The sequence below is a fragment of the Schistocerca cancellata genome, chromosome 9 (assembly GCF_023864275.1).
Source record: "Schistocerca cancellata isolate TAMUIC-IGC-003103 chromosome 9, iqSchCanc2.1, whole genome shotgun sequence".
Classification (NCBI taxonomy): Eukaryota; Metazoa; Arthropoda; class Insecta; order Orthoptera; family Acrididae; genus Schistocerca; species Schistocerca cancellata.
In genome coordinates, this window is record NC_064634.1 from 314,671,563 (window position 1) to 314,690,256 (window position 18,694).

General features: G+C 40.8%; 1 protein-coding gene across 4 annotated transcripts in view; it reads right to left on the minus strand.

Annotated features, from left to right (window-relative positions):
* Positions 1-18,694, minus strand: part of LOC126100804 (serine/threonine-protein kinase Tao) — a 201,891-nt gene that overhangs the window by 83,231 nt on the left and 99,966 nt on the right. For all 4 annotated transcript variants that reach the window (XM_049911437.1, XM_049911436.1, XM_049911435.1 and 1 more), the window contains 3 exons: positions 10,353-10,528; positions 3,372-3,539; positions 2,179-2,313 (listed from right to left, as the gene is read on the minus strand). In XM_049911437.1, the coding sequence (XP_049767394.1) occupies positions 2,179-2,313; positions 3,372-3,539; positions 10,353-10,528 (479 nt within the window). The remainder of the gene's footprint in view (positions 1-2,178; positions 2,314-3,371; positions 3,540-10,352; positions 10,529-18,694) is intronic.

Sequence of the window (18,694 nt, forward strand, 5' to 3'; positions counted from 1 at the left end):
CAAACCAGTCTCAGGACTGAAGACCACAACAACAAACAACATGTAGACAACCGTTTAAAAAAAAAAATATTGTGACATGACACTTCCAAACCTTTAGCGTTCATCTTGCCAGTCGGCTGTGGCGTATTTTTCAGGTTAGTCAGCCAACATAGAGAATGGTTTTCTGTCACAATATTGAATGGTTTGTCAAAGAAACACAGCTGGAACTTGTTGATGGCCTAAACAACTGCAAGGCATTCTATCTTGGTTGCAGAGTAGTTCACTGCAGTCTACAACACTACTGATGAAGCACAAGCTGTCATCTTTTCAGTGTCTTCCTGAATTTTCTCTAGAACTGCACGTCACATAGCCACTAGCACCAGTGTGAAGTTCTGTCTCAGTATTCTCGTTACATAATGCCAGAACTTGACAAGATATTAGCACCTCCATAAGGACAAGGAAAGATATTTCTGGAACCTCATTTCCGGAAAATTTGGCAACTTCCTGCAGTAATTCTTGCACGAGATTTGCCTTGGTACAGAAGTTACTTATGAATCATAGGTAGTATGAGTACATCACGAGGAAATTTCTCATGTGATGGATGTCCTGAGCAGTCAGAAAATCTGTGAGCTTATTTCTCTGGATCGGGATGGACTTCATCGTCATTAGTTGCCCCAAGATTTTTATTTCTTGGGTGGAAAAGGGGCACTGTTTTGAATTCAGTTGTCAGATGGCTTAAAAGTTCTTCAAATCTCACTGAAAAAAATGACAATGTCATCTAGATATCAAGATCACAGCATTCATTTTAAGTATCAAAACAGGTTGTCCATCATAGGTTAAAAGGTGGCTTACGTAGTGCTACAGGCATAACTTTACACTAAGAGGCCACCACGTGTTATGAAGGCAGCCTTTTCCAGGTCAGTGCTCCCTGTCTGAGAACTGGGATGTTGTGATGTCTCAAGTACAACTGTGTCTGTTGTTGGTATCTGGTATATGTCAAATGTGTGTAGGCTATTTTGAATCTTTATGGTGACGTCCTAGAAATTTAACTGTCTATTTTGCTCTTTCCCTATTGTAAAATGTATCTTATCATGAACAGAATTTATGCCTGTGTGTAACTGGTCAATTTTATTGCTTGGTTAATCTATCAGTCAACCTAAAAATGCACAAAAGTATGTATCCAATTTGCAGAATAACCATGGAAGATACTTTATTAATAAAAGAAAACACAATTGGCAAAATTCTTTTTAATTAATCTGCGGTCAGCTCAAGACAGATAACCACTAGTAACAAATGTGAACAGCTGCTGCAGAAGATGGCAATGCAAACAAACACAATAAAGTGCGTTTTACTTGTCATCTATTAACAAGGTTAATTATTTTGAAAAGTTCACAACCACGATATACTAATAAGCATAAAATGTTTCAGTTGCTTAGTTAAGTTGTTCTATTTCCCTAATAGTTGGCTGTCTAGGGTCCACGTAAATATTTGGTGAAAGTTTAAAAGTAGCCAGACATGATGACTAAATATTAATATTCTTATGTTACATACACAGACAGATTTATTCAAAATGTTCCAAGACTTTTCCAGGGATTGGAAAAAATGTTCGCATTGAGATAAGATATTATGTGATTAAATGTATGGGAATAACTACTCAAGAAGTTTTTTACAGTGATTGCTTAGCAGCATGGTTACCAGACCAATGGAGTCGTTTGTGCTGCAATTGCATGAGGAAAGTGACAGTTTCATTTGTAAACAGGATGATGCCCACTTTCTCTTCCACAAAGATGTTCACAAGTTCTTGGATACTGAGCTGCTACAAAAATTGACCACTTGTGAATCAGATGGCAATCTCCAATTGATGGCATGGACCCAATGTTCTCTGGACATGACACTGTAATTTTTACTTGTGGGCAAGGGCACTCATACCCAGGGGCAAAGTGGGTCCACACAAATACCTTTTAATATCACTATAAAGTGACAACATTATTTTGAAAAATCCTGTATAATTTAACACCTAACAAAATATACGATCTGAGACCTTACTGCCCCAACTATCAACATTTGTATGGTATATTTGTCTATGTGGGCAGAATGGATGTTTTTGTCCACTTCTTGTATTAAGACTAAGTGGTTTCATTCTTTGTCAAGGTGTACGAAGTTCTAGTGACTTACCCAGTATCTAACATGTTTACATACCTTTCGATCAAGCTCTTGCTGATGTCTAACCTGTAACTTTTCAAGTTCTTTACTAAACTGTTGTAACAGAGACTCGTATTCTTTGTCCAACTGTTGTTTATGTGCTTCCATCTCGAGCTTGCACCTTTCTTCCAGCTGTGAAACAACAACAAATAATCTAAACTTTTGAAATTGTAAATTTACAATTTCATAATTGCGCAGATACAGAATGTGCACTTCAAACACTTAAAGAATTAAAGAAAAAACACATTTTTAATTTCGGGGCCTTATTTTTGGTTGACCATTGAGGAATATTTGGCAGAAAGAAAAGAACTTCTCAACTACGGATAAAAAAGGGAACAAACATGAACAAAAAATGTCCACTTCTCTACCATTACAGCCTATCAATTGGGGCTTTTGAATCTTTGGTTGCAGATCCTTATTCCCATTGCTTCCCAATGGTAATAAGTACTGCATTATGTTGGGAGTGACGAAGACAAAAACGCCCTAAATAGTTTTACAATATTTACATTTATACTATGGTAGTTACAGCACTTAAATTGCTCACGTTACTAAATCCACTGCAGTTCCAACACTAGTCTGATATAGACACTCTAATGTTATAAGTAATTGTAAGTAATTACAGCTATGTATCAGATGTGTACCAACTGTAAATGGTTAATGAGCAAGTCTGTCCACTGTCTATAAAATAGTGTGTCGTTCGCCAACGAATCTTGTTAAGCACAGCTTCATCATCAGAGCTTCAGTTAGTTATCAAAGGACTTCCAACACACCAAAAATTTGTATTTCTGTTACACAAGACATTAAAATGCAATAACTTCCACATGATGTTTAGACAATCATGTGAACATATAAAGTTCTCAAAGATGGCACTTTGAATGTTTTATGCAGAAAACTTAAGAATTAGTAACAATCCCTGCAAGTAAAAAATATTGTTCTGGAAGATCTTTCACTTCTTCTCAATAAATTTTTTTCGAAATTTTGCGCAGAAACTTCCCAACTGAGCACAAACAGCAGATAACATTTGACAGTTCTCAAGTAACTGCAAAATATTCACACAGGCTTGGGAGAAATAAAATAAGAATGGAAATATACCTTCTAATGAAAAGCAGCATCACTGACAATAAGCTGCAGTGGATCAGCTTTTTTATCTGTGTGTGGCTCTATACCACACTGATCAGAAAATAACATACCTTAAGTAAAGCAGCCTGATGTTCCCTTCTCATACGCTTATAACCAGACATCTGCTCATGCATCTCTTCCTGCATATGTTCCTTCTGCTGCTTGGTAACAATGGATGTTGTTCTGATAGTTGCAAAATTATTAGCACCATGATCCTGGATTGCATTAGAATTACTGGCCTACAAATAAATATAAAAAAATATTTCAGCACAAGCACTTTCAACAGTCAAAATGAAATATTTAAGATTTTTTTAAAAAATTACATGTACTGTTTATTACTATAATGGTGAATAAGCATTTATATGCTAATTAAATCAGTACACAAACAAATTTGAAGCACTGCTCACATTAGCTTATTTTAGTTGGAGACAGTACGAGAGTCATTCAAAAAATGCTTAGAAAAAGTTAGAAAAAATTATTTTGGGAATTTGTTTTTATTTTTTAACTTAGTCCCCTTTTAACTCTATATACCTTTCCAAATGGTGCTCTAACTTTTTTAAGCCATTCAAAAAGTTTGATTTCAGAATGTCTCCTAAATAGGCATTGGTTTGGGCAATGACCTGTTTCAATATGAATAGCCATCCAGTGAGCCATATCTCAAGGTTTAAAAAAAAAAAAAAAAATTTTTTTTTTTTTAAACACAGATGCCAACTCCAGTGAATATACAGGATGCTGCAATAATTCGAACTCCAATTCCATAATTTTGGCCACTGAAACTGCATAGGTGTAAACCCATGCACTGTAGTAATGGAAGAAAATCGTCATCATTTTTAAACAAAGACATTTGTGCTTGATTTCTTCACTTAACTGTTAGAATAACAACAAACAATACTTTCCAGTTATTGTTTATACCTGTTTCAGGTAATCGGATGTAGCAGATTCTGTGAGCATTCCAAAAAATCTTGGGCATCACCTTGCCAGCCAAATTTACCATCTTCGCCTTCTTTAGTGGCCATTTCCCTTCAAAACTCAATGTTTTCATTATTTCTTAAGTCTCTGGAGTGTAGTAGTGTACCCATGCTTCATCCACAGTTATGTTTTAATGCAGAAATCCAGTAGAATTTTGACGGAAAAGTGCCAAAACAGTATCAGCATTTACCACACAGTTGCATTTATTCTCTACCAAGAACAAATGTGGTACCCATCTTCCCACGATTTTTATCACGACCAACTTTTCATGGAAAATTGAAAACAATGTAACTTGCAATATGCCTGTGACATCAACTATTTCGCACACTCTGATTCGTCTATCACTCAAATCCATATTGTGGGTTTTGCCAATCATTTCGGGGATGGTCACTTCCACCAGATTTCCTGAATGCTATTTATCTGTTATGGACATACGGCCATGTTTAAAAACTCATTTACTTCAGAATAAACAGTTGCAAACACAGGAGCAGATGTGGTAAGAACTTCATCCACCTCAGCTTTAATCCATTTTGCTGTTAAGCCTTTTAAACAGAAATGTTTAATCACCACTCTAAACACACTTTTTCCATGTTGTGAATTAAACACGAGCTAGTTGCTTCCACTGACTGGAGCAATGAAACCACGAGATGGATATGACTGCAAATTTACCTGCTCTCTATCCAACAAACAATTATTTATTCAATGTTTTTATTATTATTATTATTATTATTTACATTTTATGGCCTTCATGGGATCACTCTAGCCAACTTAATACAAAGAATTTTGCAGTTTCCTGTCAGCCCAGTACTTCTTCATTCTCTCGGATCTCATCCTTCTTTCTTCACTGGAAATCACCCTTCCTATTGTCTGTTTGTTGATTCTTGTTTGCAGTCTGGTTTGTTTGTGAGTTTCCTAATTTTGTCAGTTTTGTTTCTTAGGTCTTCCAATGTAATCTGTAGCTTATCCATATCTTCCTTGATTTCTGAAATCCACTTAATGTTGAACTTACTATTCCACAATTTTTCTGTTATTCTCCTATGCCATGTTGGCTTTCCATTGAGGTTATATGTTACGATTTCTCCCAGATATTTAAATTTATCTACAATTTCGATTTCTTGGTTTCTTATGGCAATTTTGTTTATGAGTGGTGGGCCAGTTAACATCATGACTGTTTTTTCAAAGGATATTCCAAGACCAATTTTCTGTGCTATTTCCTGTAGTGAGATAACTTCTTGTTTGGTTTCCTGAATGCTGTTGGACAAGAGAGCAAGGTCATCAGCAAATCCTAGACAATTTAAACTTGTGTTGTGTTTGGGTCTTCTAATTTGGATGTTCTTTGGGTTAGTCTTGTACCATTCCCTCATTATGTATTCTAAAGCACAGGTGAACAGCAGGGGTGCCAAGCAATCTCCTTGTCTTACATCTGTTTTTATGATGAATGGCTCAGTGAGTTCCCCCTGAACTTGACTTTTGATACAGTGTTGGTTACGGTGAGTTCTATCGATTTGATTAATTTTGTATGGAGACCGAAATTTCTTAAGATTTTTAACATTGAAGGTCTATGGACACAGCCATATGCTTTTTTTAAAGTCCACAAAGGTTATCACAAGAGGTTTATTTCGTTTCTTGTAATATGCTACAGCTAATTTTAAAGTGATGATCTATTCTGCACAGCTTCTCCAAGGTATTCACCTAATCCTTCCTCTAGTTGCTCATTGACCCTCTTGTATAGGATTCTGGAGAAAATCTTGTATGTGCAGTCAAAGAGAGAGATACCTCTGTAATTATCTGGGTTGCTTTTATCTCCTTTTTTGTGGAGTGGGTGGATTATGGCTGTGGTCCAATATTCGGGAAACTTTTCTGTTATCCAGATTTTTGTTAGGGCTACGTGTAAGCATGTTTGAACTGTATCACTCGCATATTTCCACATTTCTGCAAAAACTTGGTCTTCTCAGCATGTCTTATAATTTTTCCATCTTTCTGAGTGCCGTTTCCACCTCTTTGATTGTTGGGGGGATTTATGAGATCAGGTGAAGTCTTGATGAGGTGTGTCTGTATTAATTGCTATAAGTTCCTGGGGTTCTTCACAATTCAAAAGTTTACTAAATGCTTTTGCCATGATTTCGGCATTTCCCTTGCCCATTTTTCCATCTTCCTTTTTCAACATTAACATGGGAGGGACAAATTTTTAAAATTGTCTTCCAAACATTTTGTTAAAATATCTGGAATTGTTTTTTGTGGTAATTTTCTTCTATTGAGTCGATTAGATCTTTCTGTGATTGTCTCTTGGTTTGCCTGATAATCTGTGTGAACTTTTTCCTGATATTTTTGAGGTTGGTTGTATTTTCTTCTGTTTTGTGTGTTTGAAATTTTAACCATGCATGATATCTTTCTTCATGAATTTTGTCACATTCTGAGTTCCACCAGACATGCCTTTTACGTGGGCTCAATGGGGCTACGATGGGGCTAAATTTTCTGCTTGTTGCCTGAGAATTTGAACCAGTTCTTCTAAATTATGCCAGTTTTATGTTTTGTGTAACTTCTCTATATTTATCATTTCTAATTAATTGGTGGGGATAGAAGTTCCTCCTTTGTTTATTGCACTTTGGTTTCTTTTTTCGTCATGTGAACTTAAGTTTGATTTTGACAATGTAATGATCTGAACCTTTATCTGCCCCTCTTATACTTTAACATTGTAGATTTCTCTGTGGAAGAATTTGTCCGTACATACATGATCCAGCTGCCATTATCCTTTTCTCTAATCAGGATGTTTCCATGTTTTAAGTTTGTTTTACCTCCTTTTGAAGTATGTGGACTTTGAGATCAGTTTGTGTTCCCTATAGAGTTCAAGTCTCTGACCATTCTTATGTCTGCCCCCAGTAGCTGAGTGGTCAGTGTGACAGTATGTCAATCCTAAGGGCCCGGGTTCGATTCCTGGCTGGGTCGGATATTTTCTCCGCTCAGAGACTGGGTGTTGTGTTGCCGTAATCATCACGCCGAAGTGGCGTCAAAATGAAAGACTTGCACCCGGTGAACGGTCTACCTGAAGGGAGGCCCTAGTCACACAACCTTTACATCTATTTTGACCATTCTTATTTGTTTGTTTATGTGGAGCCCATTTCCCAATGATATCCTGGTATTTCTTTTCTCTTCCGAGTTGGGCATTGAAGTCCCCTAACAGGATCTTAACATCGTTAATATTTATTTGGTTTATTGTTTGGTCAAGGAGGTTCCAAAACTTTTCCACTTCTTTCCTAGTCTTCGTTAGAAAATTCTTCTCATTAGTAGGGCATGGGCATTGATGATGGTATACATTTTGTTGGATGCTTTTAAACTCAAAGTTGCCATTCCAGTGGAGATGGCTTGAAAATCGATAATCAAATCTATTACTTTCAAATTGACTATAAACCCAGTTCCAAATTAGGGATGTTCTTTCATAACCCTTATTCCAGGTTTCCCATTGTGAACTCTGTAGCCTTGTGATTCGAATGGCTGTTCTGTAGTATTTCTCATTTCCCGGAGTCCTGCTGCTAAAATTTTCTGTTCATCTAATTCATCTGTCAAATTCTTTTGTTTTGCTGCTTTAATTAGAGAATTAACATTATGAGTTGCAATGTAGTTGATCTGATCTTGTTTGATCCTGCTCTTATGAACTGGCATAAGAATGGGTGATTGCCAATGCTCCGATTCATTAACAACTTCTAGGTGGCTACCCACCAAATCCAATGTAGCCTTCTCCTGCATTCTTGGACAGGACAGTGGAAAACTTTTCCTGAAAGACCTTTCCATGGTTCACTTTCACAGGTAGTTAACCTTGGGTGGAGCATGCTCTGATTTACAACTATGGTTGTTAACCACAGAGGCACAACCCTAGATGTTTGTATATGTGTAACAACAAAATAATAATTATGTCTCTATACTGAAACTCAACACAACTGATTTCTTGTGTTCTCTGCTGAACTATGTATTCCAAACATAACCAGTTATAATTTTAAATAGAGTTCAAAGTGGTGTGCTGCTAAGCCTATTTCAAACACATTAAACTATGCCAAACGTAAATAACACTAATCACCAAAAAAATATATATCTTACACATTAGTTTTCACAAATTTGTTGCTTTCATCACCTGAGGCACTCTATTACACTAGCTTCACAACCACCACATCCTACGGGACACCAGAATTACCATCCTGTCAATGTCAAGGATATTAGAAAGAGCACGCATATGCTTGGACACACACACACACACACACACACACACACACACACACACACACACACACACGCAGTTAGTGGAAGGACATTGGACATGTCATTTTCAAATAAACTATCCTGGAAATTGCTTTAATCCATTTAGGGGAACTTGACGACTAGTGTAAATATATGTTGCTTTGAAATAAGTACAAATTTCATGTTTTGACCTGTTGCCATAACTAATGAGACTATTTACCAGTTTAAATGATAAAAACTTATTTTCTCTTGAAAGTAACAGATTATGGACACAGATTTACACTGTAATATTCGCCACCATTGATGATTCCACATTAATGATAACCAAGAATAATCTAAGAAGATGACAGTTACAACTCTGAATATTATATACATGCGTTTACTTGAACTTTCTGATTACTCCAATCAACTCCTGTGACATGTCGACAGAATGTTCACTGCAATCACTGTGCTTATGCCTGGCTTTATTTAGGATAAAATTACCTTACTAATGGCGTGTAAGCCATTAAAAAGACATTGCGTGCAAAACTTATAGACAAAAGTAAATTTCACACATGATATGTCATTGCCAAGTAACAGCTCTATGAAAACTGGATCATACATGGAAAGAACCACTACAGTATAGTACAGAGGGTAATTGAAAGAAATACAACGAGCCTAAGAGAAATAACAGTTTTCTTCAACAACAGTAATGACACTGAAGGCTCTGTAATTTTCCAATCGTCTCCTTGACATTACAAAAGGTGGGACATGATTCCTGATAGGCTGTGTGATGAAATGTGTGCTCTGTAACCTGCTCCAATGATGATCACAAGGTTGGAAGTTCAAGTAGTATGGTGTTCCAGTCCTCCACCAGTACGGTTGACAGCTGCTGGATGGTGGCTGATGCAAGTGAATGTGCTCAAAACGTCTCCCCAATGTATCACACACATGCTTGGTTGGATTTAATTTGGAGGAACGGCAGGCCAGTTCATTCCCTGTGTATCCTCTTGTCCCAAAAGCTTCTTCACCTGTGTTATTCATCCACTAAAATGAAGTCAGGGACAAATGCACCCCTGAAAATATGCATACGGGGAAGGAGCATGGTGTCTCAACAATAGTCACCAATGAGTGTGAAGGTTTGGAGGCCATTACGCTAATGCAATATTAGACACCTTCACACCACACTACTTTGTCCTTCCAGTTTCCTGGCGTCTTTTCCCCCTGTGAAGTCGTCCAAATATTGTCTCCAGACCATGTTGTAATGAAGATCACCATCATACTGCACCATAACTGCTTGCAGATTGACACACATTGTTTTTTTCCTGTTCCTTTAACGGCCTTGTATTGTGGGACCAGCCCTATTTGGTGCAATTGTCACAATGACCTCACACCATGTGACATTGAACTTTCTGTGCCCGACTGAGACCTCTGGTAATACGCTTCCACACTTTTAATTCATTTCCACTAAGCAGTTCGTATGTTATGTTACCCTGTCGAGCTTATCCTAAGTTTTGCAGAGCAGTGTACTCTCCACATGAACAATGATGTGCATGTTTGAGTTAATGAAAATCTTCCATTCCAGAAACGAATATAAATAAAATTGAGGAGATTATGGCTATGTAAGATATTGTGTTTCATTAGCACCAGCAAAATAACAGGTGGTTTTTCCTAAAATAGCAGGCACTTTTTTCCTCTAGCAACATAGATGTTTCAAACAATTATCCACTGTCCAGTACCAGTTATATAATTTTTAAGAGCATTTGAATGAAGTCCAGATACAAATAACCAAATAAAAAATATAAAAAAAACAACTACTACTACTACTACTACTCTAAAGAAATGAGAACAAGCAATGCCAAGCAACAGCACACCTTGTGCCTACGGACCGAAGGAGGATAATTGCCATCATTGCCATCTGTGGCTGGGGGAAGACTATTTGTTGAACTGCTTTGCGAAGATGCACTCACACCCACAGAATGGATTGAATGCTCAGAGGTTATACTATTACTCTTGCTACTATCTCCACCAGTTTGCTCATCAGGCGTGTCTGCAACAGAGAAAAGCGTTAATTATAACCAGACATGACTAACAGCAAAGGGCATCGCATTTTTGCACATCTATTTATTTTCCATTAATAACTGGAGGCAAAAAATTTAAATTATAAAACATTACACTAAATGATTAATGGAAAATCTCATATAAAGATGTGAAACAAATAATAACAAAGAGATAGAGGGGCTGGCCAGTACTTACCTCAGCTCAGTACAGCCGATAGATACACATAAAACAGAACCGAAAATTTACATTCCTAGCTTTCGGAACAAATGTTCCTTCATCAGGGAGGAGAGAGGGGAAAGAAAGGGAAGAAGGGAAAGGAGATTCAGTTACTCACAACCCAGGCTATGAAGCAACAGGGAAAGGAAAATAGGGAGGGTAGCAAGGATGGAGGCATGGTTGTCAGAGGGAAGCCAAAGATATTCTACTATAAGTACTGTGCCAGCTTCACAAACATTACACTAAACCAATTAAGATTCTGCCCCCCCCCCCCTCGGCACCACCCAGATCTATTTATGGATAGTTTCAAACAATACAAAATTTCTGTCACAAACATAGTGTTCCGTGAAATATACCAATGCGGAACATTTCCATTTTTCCTCCTACATCTACTAATGTAAATATTATTTTCTTCATAATTATTTTTCTTGTCTAATTTGGATACAGTATTTAAAGGAAAAGTGAAAATCATTTTACAGAACTTATCTTTTTCCCAGCCTTACTAAGTGTAACTTACGTAACATTGCTTATAATTATTATTAATCTTAGAAACATTATTCGCAATGAAATATTTGACATTTCAATAAATGAAACAAAGTGCACTAAAAATATTACTCCGCATATCAGCATTTAAGGATTGACATACTTTATTCAAAAGTCCTATTTTTCTTCTATACACTAACATGATCTTTTTCAAAGATTTGTAGTTCAGGAAGTATTACTACCGTGAAAACACAGTTTGTTCAAGAATGTAAATCATTTTAAATTCCAGTATTTCAATTTTGTATCCCATTTTTTTCTGTATCTAAAAATGTATGCTTTGTTAGTGAATGAAATATCTCAAACATAACATTCTGGTTTCAAGAATAATCATAATAATATTTAAGAATAATCATAATAATATTTAATACATACGTCTAAATATTGTCTCTTAAAAGTAGAACAAAAAAATAATGCTCTTAGAAGAGCACACAGGAAAAAAACTAAAAATACTTTCACTGCCCCCCCCCCTTCTCCCTCTCTTCTCACACACACACAGGCGCGCGCGCTGTGGGAGGAGGGGGGGGGGGGGGGGGCGGTCTGAAACTTGGGCAAAGCAGCATCTTTCCTTTCTGTTCATATTCAACATACTGATCTCTCTTTCTCTCAGGAGACAGAGAGAGAGAGAGAGAGAGAGAGAGAGAGAGAGAGTGTGTGTGTGTGTGTGTGTGTGTGTGTGTGTGTGTGTGTGTGTGTGTGTCACATTTAGATTTTTTTGTGGAGTTTTAGGGTGCAAAACATCTAAGGTCATAAGTGCCCATAGAATCCTGGGACTGTGAGGGTAAAGAAACCGTTGCGGGATCCAATACAAAAGGAAGAAAAAACAAATCTAAAACATCAAGACATTACGGAAGAGTATCTAATAGATGCCAATAAGGCACCAGAGTCACCAGGTAGAATTCAAATCTCTTTTGTCATATTACGGCTTTTTTAAAACTTAAAAACGCGAGCCACAGCTCACACGTCACTTGCTAAAATGTCCGGCAAAGCAGGCGGCAGCCCGACCCTGAGACACAAGTGGCTAAAATAGGGGCAGAGGATTAGAAAGTGTCTGAACATTAAAGGCTGGCTACAGAAAGGACAGATGGTTGCAGGGTCACCACTCAACAAATGGCTGTTACTAAAGCGGCAGTGCCCTATTTGCAACACAGTTAACATTACTTCCTCACGGCGAGACGGCCAGGAGGAAGTCGACCAGGCTGTTGGGAGAGGTTTGACTTCTCTGAGATTGTTCCCATGAAGGGAGCACCAATGGTCATGCCAAAGTGACATGATATGCCGATACAGAAAAGTACAAATATCTTGTGAGGGAACAGAGTAAGAGGCGGGCCGACCGAGATGAACGACAGCCTCGGCTGCAGCATCGTTCCCTGGCAAACCAACACCTCCAGGAACCCACATGATCATCACTTGGGCTCCCCCATCTGGGTACAAATGGAGGCAGTCTTGGATCTGTCTAACGGTGGGGTGGACTGGATCTGGATTATCTAGACTCTGAACGGCACTGAGGGAGTCAGAGCAGACCACGCAGCGAGTGAGCTGGTGCCTATGGATGTAGTGAACAGCCTGACAGAGGGAAAAAGGCTCTGCTGTAAAAATTGTGCACTGGTCGAGAAGTCGGTATTGAAACTTATCAGTCCCGACGATAAAAGCACAGCCAACACCTTGGGCAGACTTGGAACCACCAGTGTACAAAAATATGCCATCAGCATCTTGTGAGTGAAGTTCGAGAAATTTGCAGTGATAGGTCATCTCGGAAGTTGACTCCTTCGGGAATGAGCTGAGGTCAAAACGAACACAAACCTGTGTCTGAAGGAAAGATGGTGAAGGGCTGTCCCCCATTCAGAAAGCGGCAGGAAGTGTAAACTGTAGCCGCTGAAGCAGGTGAAGAAAGCAGACGCCGGGAGGCCACAGAGAAGAAACGTACATCTCGTACTGGCGCTCAAGAATGTCATCAAAAAAAGGGTCAAAGGTTGGGTGGCCTGGCATCGAAGGAAGTCGACACGCATACCTACCGAGTAGGATGTCGCGCCGGTATGACAGCGGTAATCCACTGGCTTCCACATACAGGCTCGCAACAGTGCTAATATGGAAGGCACCAGTGGCGGTACGGATTCCCAAATGGTGTATTGTATTTAGATGGTGTAAGATAGACGGCCGTGCACAGGAGTAGACAATGCGTCCATAATCCAACTTGGAGCAGACGAGAGATCGAAAGAGGTGGAGGAGGACAGTCCGGTCAGCTCCCAAGAGGTGTACCACTCAACACACGAAGGACATTGACGGACCAGGGACCGGGTGCAGCGTGCAGCCAGGTACGACATGTGGGGAGAACTACTTTGCGTCCATGAATGGAAGAGCATTTTGGCCCAGTTGCAAGGACAATGGAAGACGCAAACGGATTTGGTAGCAGAAAAGCGTAAACTATTTGTGACACTCCACAAACAGAGAAGGTCCAGATAACGCTGAAGACAGTGTTGCAGGAGACGTGTCCGCTGGGAGCTACAATAAACAGCAAAGTCGTCAACGAAAAGAGAGCCGGAAATGCCAGCTGGAAGGCAGTCCATAATGGGGTTGATGGCTATGGCGAAGATGACAACACTCAGTACAGAGCCCTGAGGCACCCCGTTCTCCTGTGAAAAGGTGTGGGATAAGGAGGAACCCACATGTATCCAGAAAACTCAGTCTGTTAAAAATTCCCGGATGAAAGTGGGAAGCTGAGCATGGAGGCCCCATGTGTGCATAGTACTTCGAATGTCTGTCCGCTAACTGGTACTATTGGCTTTCTCCAAATCAAAGAAACTGACCATGGTTTGTCGCTTCTGCAGAAAATTATTCATGATGAACGTCGACAGGGTGATGAGATGATCAACCGCTGAGCGGCGCTTTCGGAACCCACACTGGACATTAGTGAGAAGATGGTGTGACTCCAGCCACCACACTAATCGACCATTGATCATGCGTTCCATCACCTTACTAACGCTGCTGGTAAGGGAAATTTGATGATAGCTAGAAGGAAGAGATTTATCTTTACCAGGCTTAGGTAAGGGAACAACAGTAGCTTCACGCCAAAGCATGGGAAATACACCGTCAGTCCAAATACGGTTGTAGGTATCAAGGAGAAAGCATTTTCCCGCAGGAGGGAGATTCTGCAGCATGAGGACGTGGATTGTATTGGGTCCAGGAGCAGAAGACCTAGATGAGGAGAGAGCATGCTCGAGCTCCCTCATAACAAAAGGAATATTGTAGCATTCTTGATTCAAAGAGAGAAAAGAGATTGCATGAGCTGCCTCCGTCTGTTCCTGAGGAAGGAAGGCAGGATGGTAGTGGGTGGAGCTTGAAACTACCCCAAAGTACCAGCCCAAAGCGTTGAAAATATTGACAGGGTCAACTATGACGTTTCCCGCCACAGTCAGACCAGGAATCGGGGAGTGGGCGGTAGTCCCAGAAAGCCGGCACAGGCCACCTCAAATGAGAGAGGGCGGAGTAAATCTGTTGAACGAGCTGGTGAAGGAAACGAAGCATGCTTTCTTGCTTTCCTTAACAGCATGACGGCACTGCACACATAGTTGCTTGTAGCGGATGCAGTTCGTTAACATAGGATGAGTGTGAAAGACATGAAGCGCACATTGTCGGTCATGGTTCACATTGCCGCACTCCACGGTCCACCAAGGGACTGGGATCCGACGGGTAGAAGTAGTAGTACGAAGGATAGACGATTTGTTTGGCAGCCGAGAAAATAACGTTCACGAGGTGCTCAAAATGATCATCACAACTGGGAAACGGCCATTCGTTAAACACTGCCAAGGAGGAATATAACCTCCAGTCAGCAAGACAGGATTTCCAATGAGCGGGCCGCTGTGATGGGGTATGATTGTACAGGCGAGTCACACAAGGGAAGTGGTCACTCAAGTAAGTATCGAAAAGAGCACACCACTCTGAGACATCGAGCAAGCTGGGCAGAGCAGATCGAGAGGTCTAAGTGGGAATAAGTGTGCATGGAATCAGAGAGAAACATGGCTTCGCCAGTGTTAAGGCACACAAGATTAAGATGATTAAGAAGATCTGCCAAAAGAGAACCTCTCAGGCAGGTGACAGGCGAGCCCCAAAGAGGATGATGGGCATTGGTGTCACCGAGAAACAGAAAGGGTGGAGGAAGCTGAACAACAAGCTGCATCAGGTCCGCCCTAGTGACAGCAGAAGACGAAGGGATATAAATGGTGCAGAGGGGAAAGGTAAATACGAAAAGGAAAACACGGGCAGCTACTGCTTGCAGGTGGGTGTGCAAGGGGATAGGACGATGACAAACATCATTTCGTAGAAGCAGCATGACCCCACCATGAGCAGGGATCCCTGCTGTAAGGGGAAGGTCCATCCGTAGCGAAGTAAAATGGGAAAGAGCAAAATGGTCTTTATGAGGTAGCTTGGTTTCTTGGTGACAGACTACAAACGGACATTGCGATCATTGGAGCAGCTGGAGGTTGCCCTGTTAGACCGAAGGCCACAGATAATCCATTGTAAAAGGGCCACAAAATTTAGGAACACCAGGGAATGAAGAAGAAACACTCACCTCGACGGCCACTTAGGGTGAGCCATCGAGGGAGGACAGCCACTGGAATCCACAGGTGGAGGATCTTCGTCCAGCAACTAAGTGGGACCAATGGAGCTTCCCCGGTATCAGTCAGTTGAAAAGGACTGATGAGTTGCAGAGGGCCAACGAGTCGGAGAGGGGGAAGACTGTTTGCCTTTGGATGATTGTTTTGGCTTTTGGCAGGAGAGCCAGATGGCTGCGAACTCAAGGTACGCAAGAAATCTTCCTGGGAATATTCCTTTTTGAACTGACGGTTCGTTGGCTGTGTTACAACCGTCTTTGCTGGTGAGGGTGAAGAACACGGTACTGTAGCTTCCATAGCAAGGGACAGTCGGTTAATGGCTCGCCAACAGTTTACGGGCAACAGGAAAAGGTAACGTCTCCTTCACCCATATCTCCTGAACAGCCCACTCATCTTGATAGACGGGACAAGAACGAGAAGAGGCAGCATGGTCTCCAGGACAATTAAGGCAGCGAGGGGGAAGGAGAAGGTGCCCTCATGTGCATCCCTGCTACAAGTGACACATTTGGCTGCGTTTTTACATGACGTGCTGGTATGATTGAACTGGTGGCATTTATAACTGCAATGGATTGGGAACGTAAGGGTGCACAGAGATGACTTCATAGCCTGCCTTTACCTTGGGAGGAAGCGTTAACCGATCAAAAGTCAGGAACTATGTGCAAGTTGGCACCACATCGGCAGCTTCCTTTTTCATAACTCAATGAACAGCAGTAATGCTCTGATCCGATAGATAATTGTTCTCTGTCAAACCATCCAACAGCTGGGTGTAGATAACACTGTGGGACGAGTTAAGTGTCCTGTAAGCCTCCACTATTATTCGTGGAGGATTTGGGCCTTGAGTAGTTTCTGGGCCTGGAGAGCACTATCAATTTCCAAAAGCAGAGTACCACTGCGGAGATGAGAGCACGGCTTTACAGGGCCGGCGATGCCATCCACACCTTTCTGTATGACAAAGGGGTTAACAGTAGCAAAAGTCTGGTTTTCATCTAAAGGTGAGACCACTAGATATTGAGGGGCAACAGGAAGAGACATTGAGGCAGGAGCCTCATTCCACTTTCGTTTATGGGAAACACTCTGAGAAAGATGATGATGATGATGATGTTTGGTTTGTGGGGCGCTCAACTGCGTGGTTATCAGCGCCCGTACAATTTCCCAACCTTGTGCTCAGTCCAATTTCGCCACTTTCCTGGATGATGATGAAATGATGAGGACAACACAAACACCCAGTCATCTCGAGGCAGGTGAAAATCCCTGACCCCGCCGGGAATCGAACCCGGGACCCCGTGCTCGGGAAGCGAGAACGCTACCGCGAGACCACGAGCGGCGGACTCTGAGAAAGAGAAGGGAAGTCAGTCATTGGGAAGAAGTCCCCTATGATTGCCAGCGTCTCCGATGGCGTGCTCCTTCCAGCCAGGGGCTCTCCAAATGGGAGCCCCCCGCCTTAGGTGATTGTCCTCACCTTAGATCACACCTCTTGAACAACAGATGGAGGGACCAATCGGCAGAGGAGGAAGGTAACAGCTCAGGCAATCACCCCTGCCTGGGCGTGGCCTGTACCAGGGGGTACCGTATTTACTCGAATCTAAGCCGCACCTGAAAAATGAGACTCGAAATAAAGGAAAAAAAATTTCCCGAATCTAAGCCGCACCTGAAATTTGAGACTCGAAATTCAAGGGGAGAGAAAAGTTGTAGGCCGCACCTCCAAATCGAAACAAAGTTGGTCCATTGTAATATGAGACACAATTTAGGTCGAATGAATGACGATACAGCTACAGTAGTTTGGTTCGAGTCGTAAGCTTAGCAGTTAAGGTTTACCATGTAGCTATTGCTATGCGTCAGGCGCTCCGTCCGTATTTATACGGGTGCCCTTCCTTTTTCACGTGCTTCGTCTGGTTTGAACCGATTGCTTATTTTGCTTTGATCTGATAAGTGCCGTTTTCTTTGTTATAGGTGTTTGTGTCACTCTTAAGCTGAAAATGCATTACTGCACTGTGTCATGCATTGTTTGTCGCATTCTGATAGTGCGTGTTTGCGGCCTGTCGCGGCATGGCTTGCTTTTGTGCGCGCTACCGCCGCGTACAATTAAAAAAAAATGATCAACAAGAATCAAATAATAGACTGCGTATGATAGAACATGTTCTGAACGAGAGTTGGGTGAAAATTTTTCTCGGTTTGAAAAGCTTTGCGGCCGCTTCTTTATTACATCAAATTCTGCACAGAAATTAGAGTCATCTTAGATTTAAAAATCTAGTCACTTGCCATGCTTCATTTCTGACTGTATCCCTATTAGGCATAAGAATAATACGAATATAAACATGACACGATACGTATATTCTTCCGCGTTTGCTGTTGTCTCACTCTAGTTTCGTAGTTTATTTGGCAGACAGGATTTAAATGAGATAGCAGCAAACACGAAAGAATACATGGCAAATGTTTATATTCGTATTATTCTTATGGTGAAGAGAATACTGTATGTGATTCAAATTTCATCAGGTTCCTATTAGCAACCATCTCTTCTTACAGATAGGAAAAAATTCAGAACATAGAGTTGGCCATATTGACAAACATCCCAAAAACAGTCTTGCCAGTAAGATTTTCGTAGTACACTGAAATCGTGCTACATTCGAAGATGAACAATACGGAATTTGTATTTACTTCGTTGGATAATGTATGAAAATGCAGTGGTCGAAACTCGCGGCGGAGAAAAAAAGCTCGTCTTCAACTTTTTTTTAATTTATTTACTGACGCAGAGGTTTTGGCGCCAGTATTTATCTTTGTGCCTACAA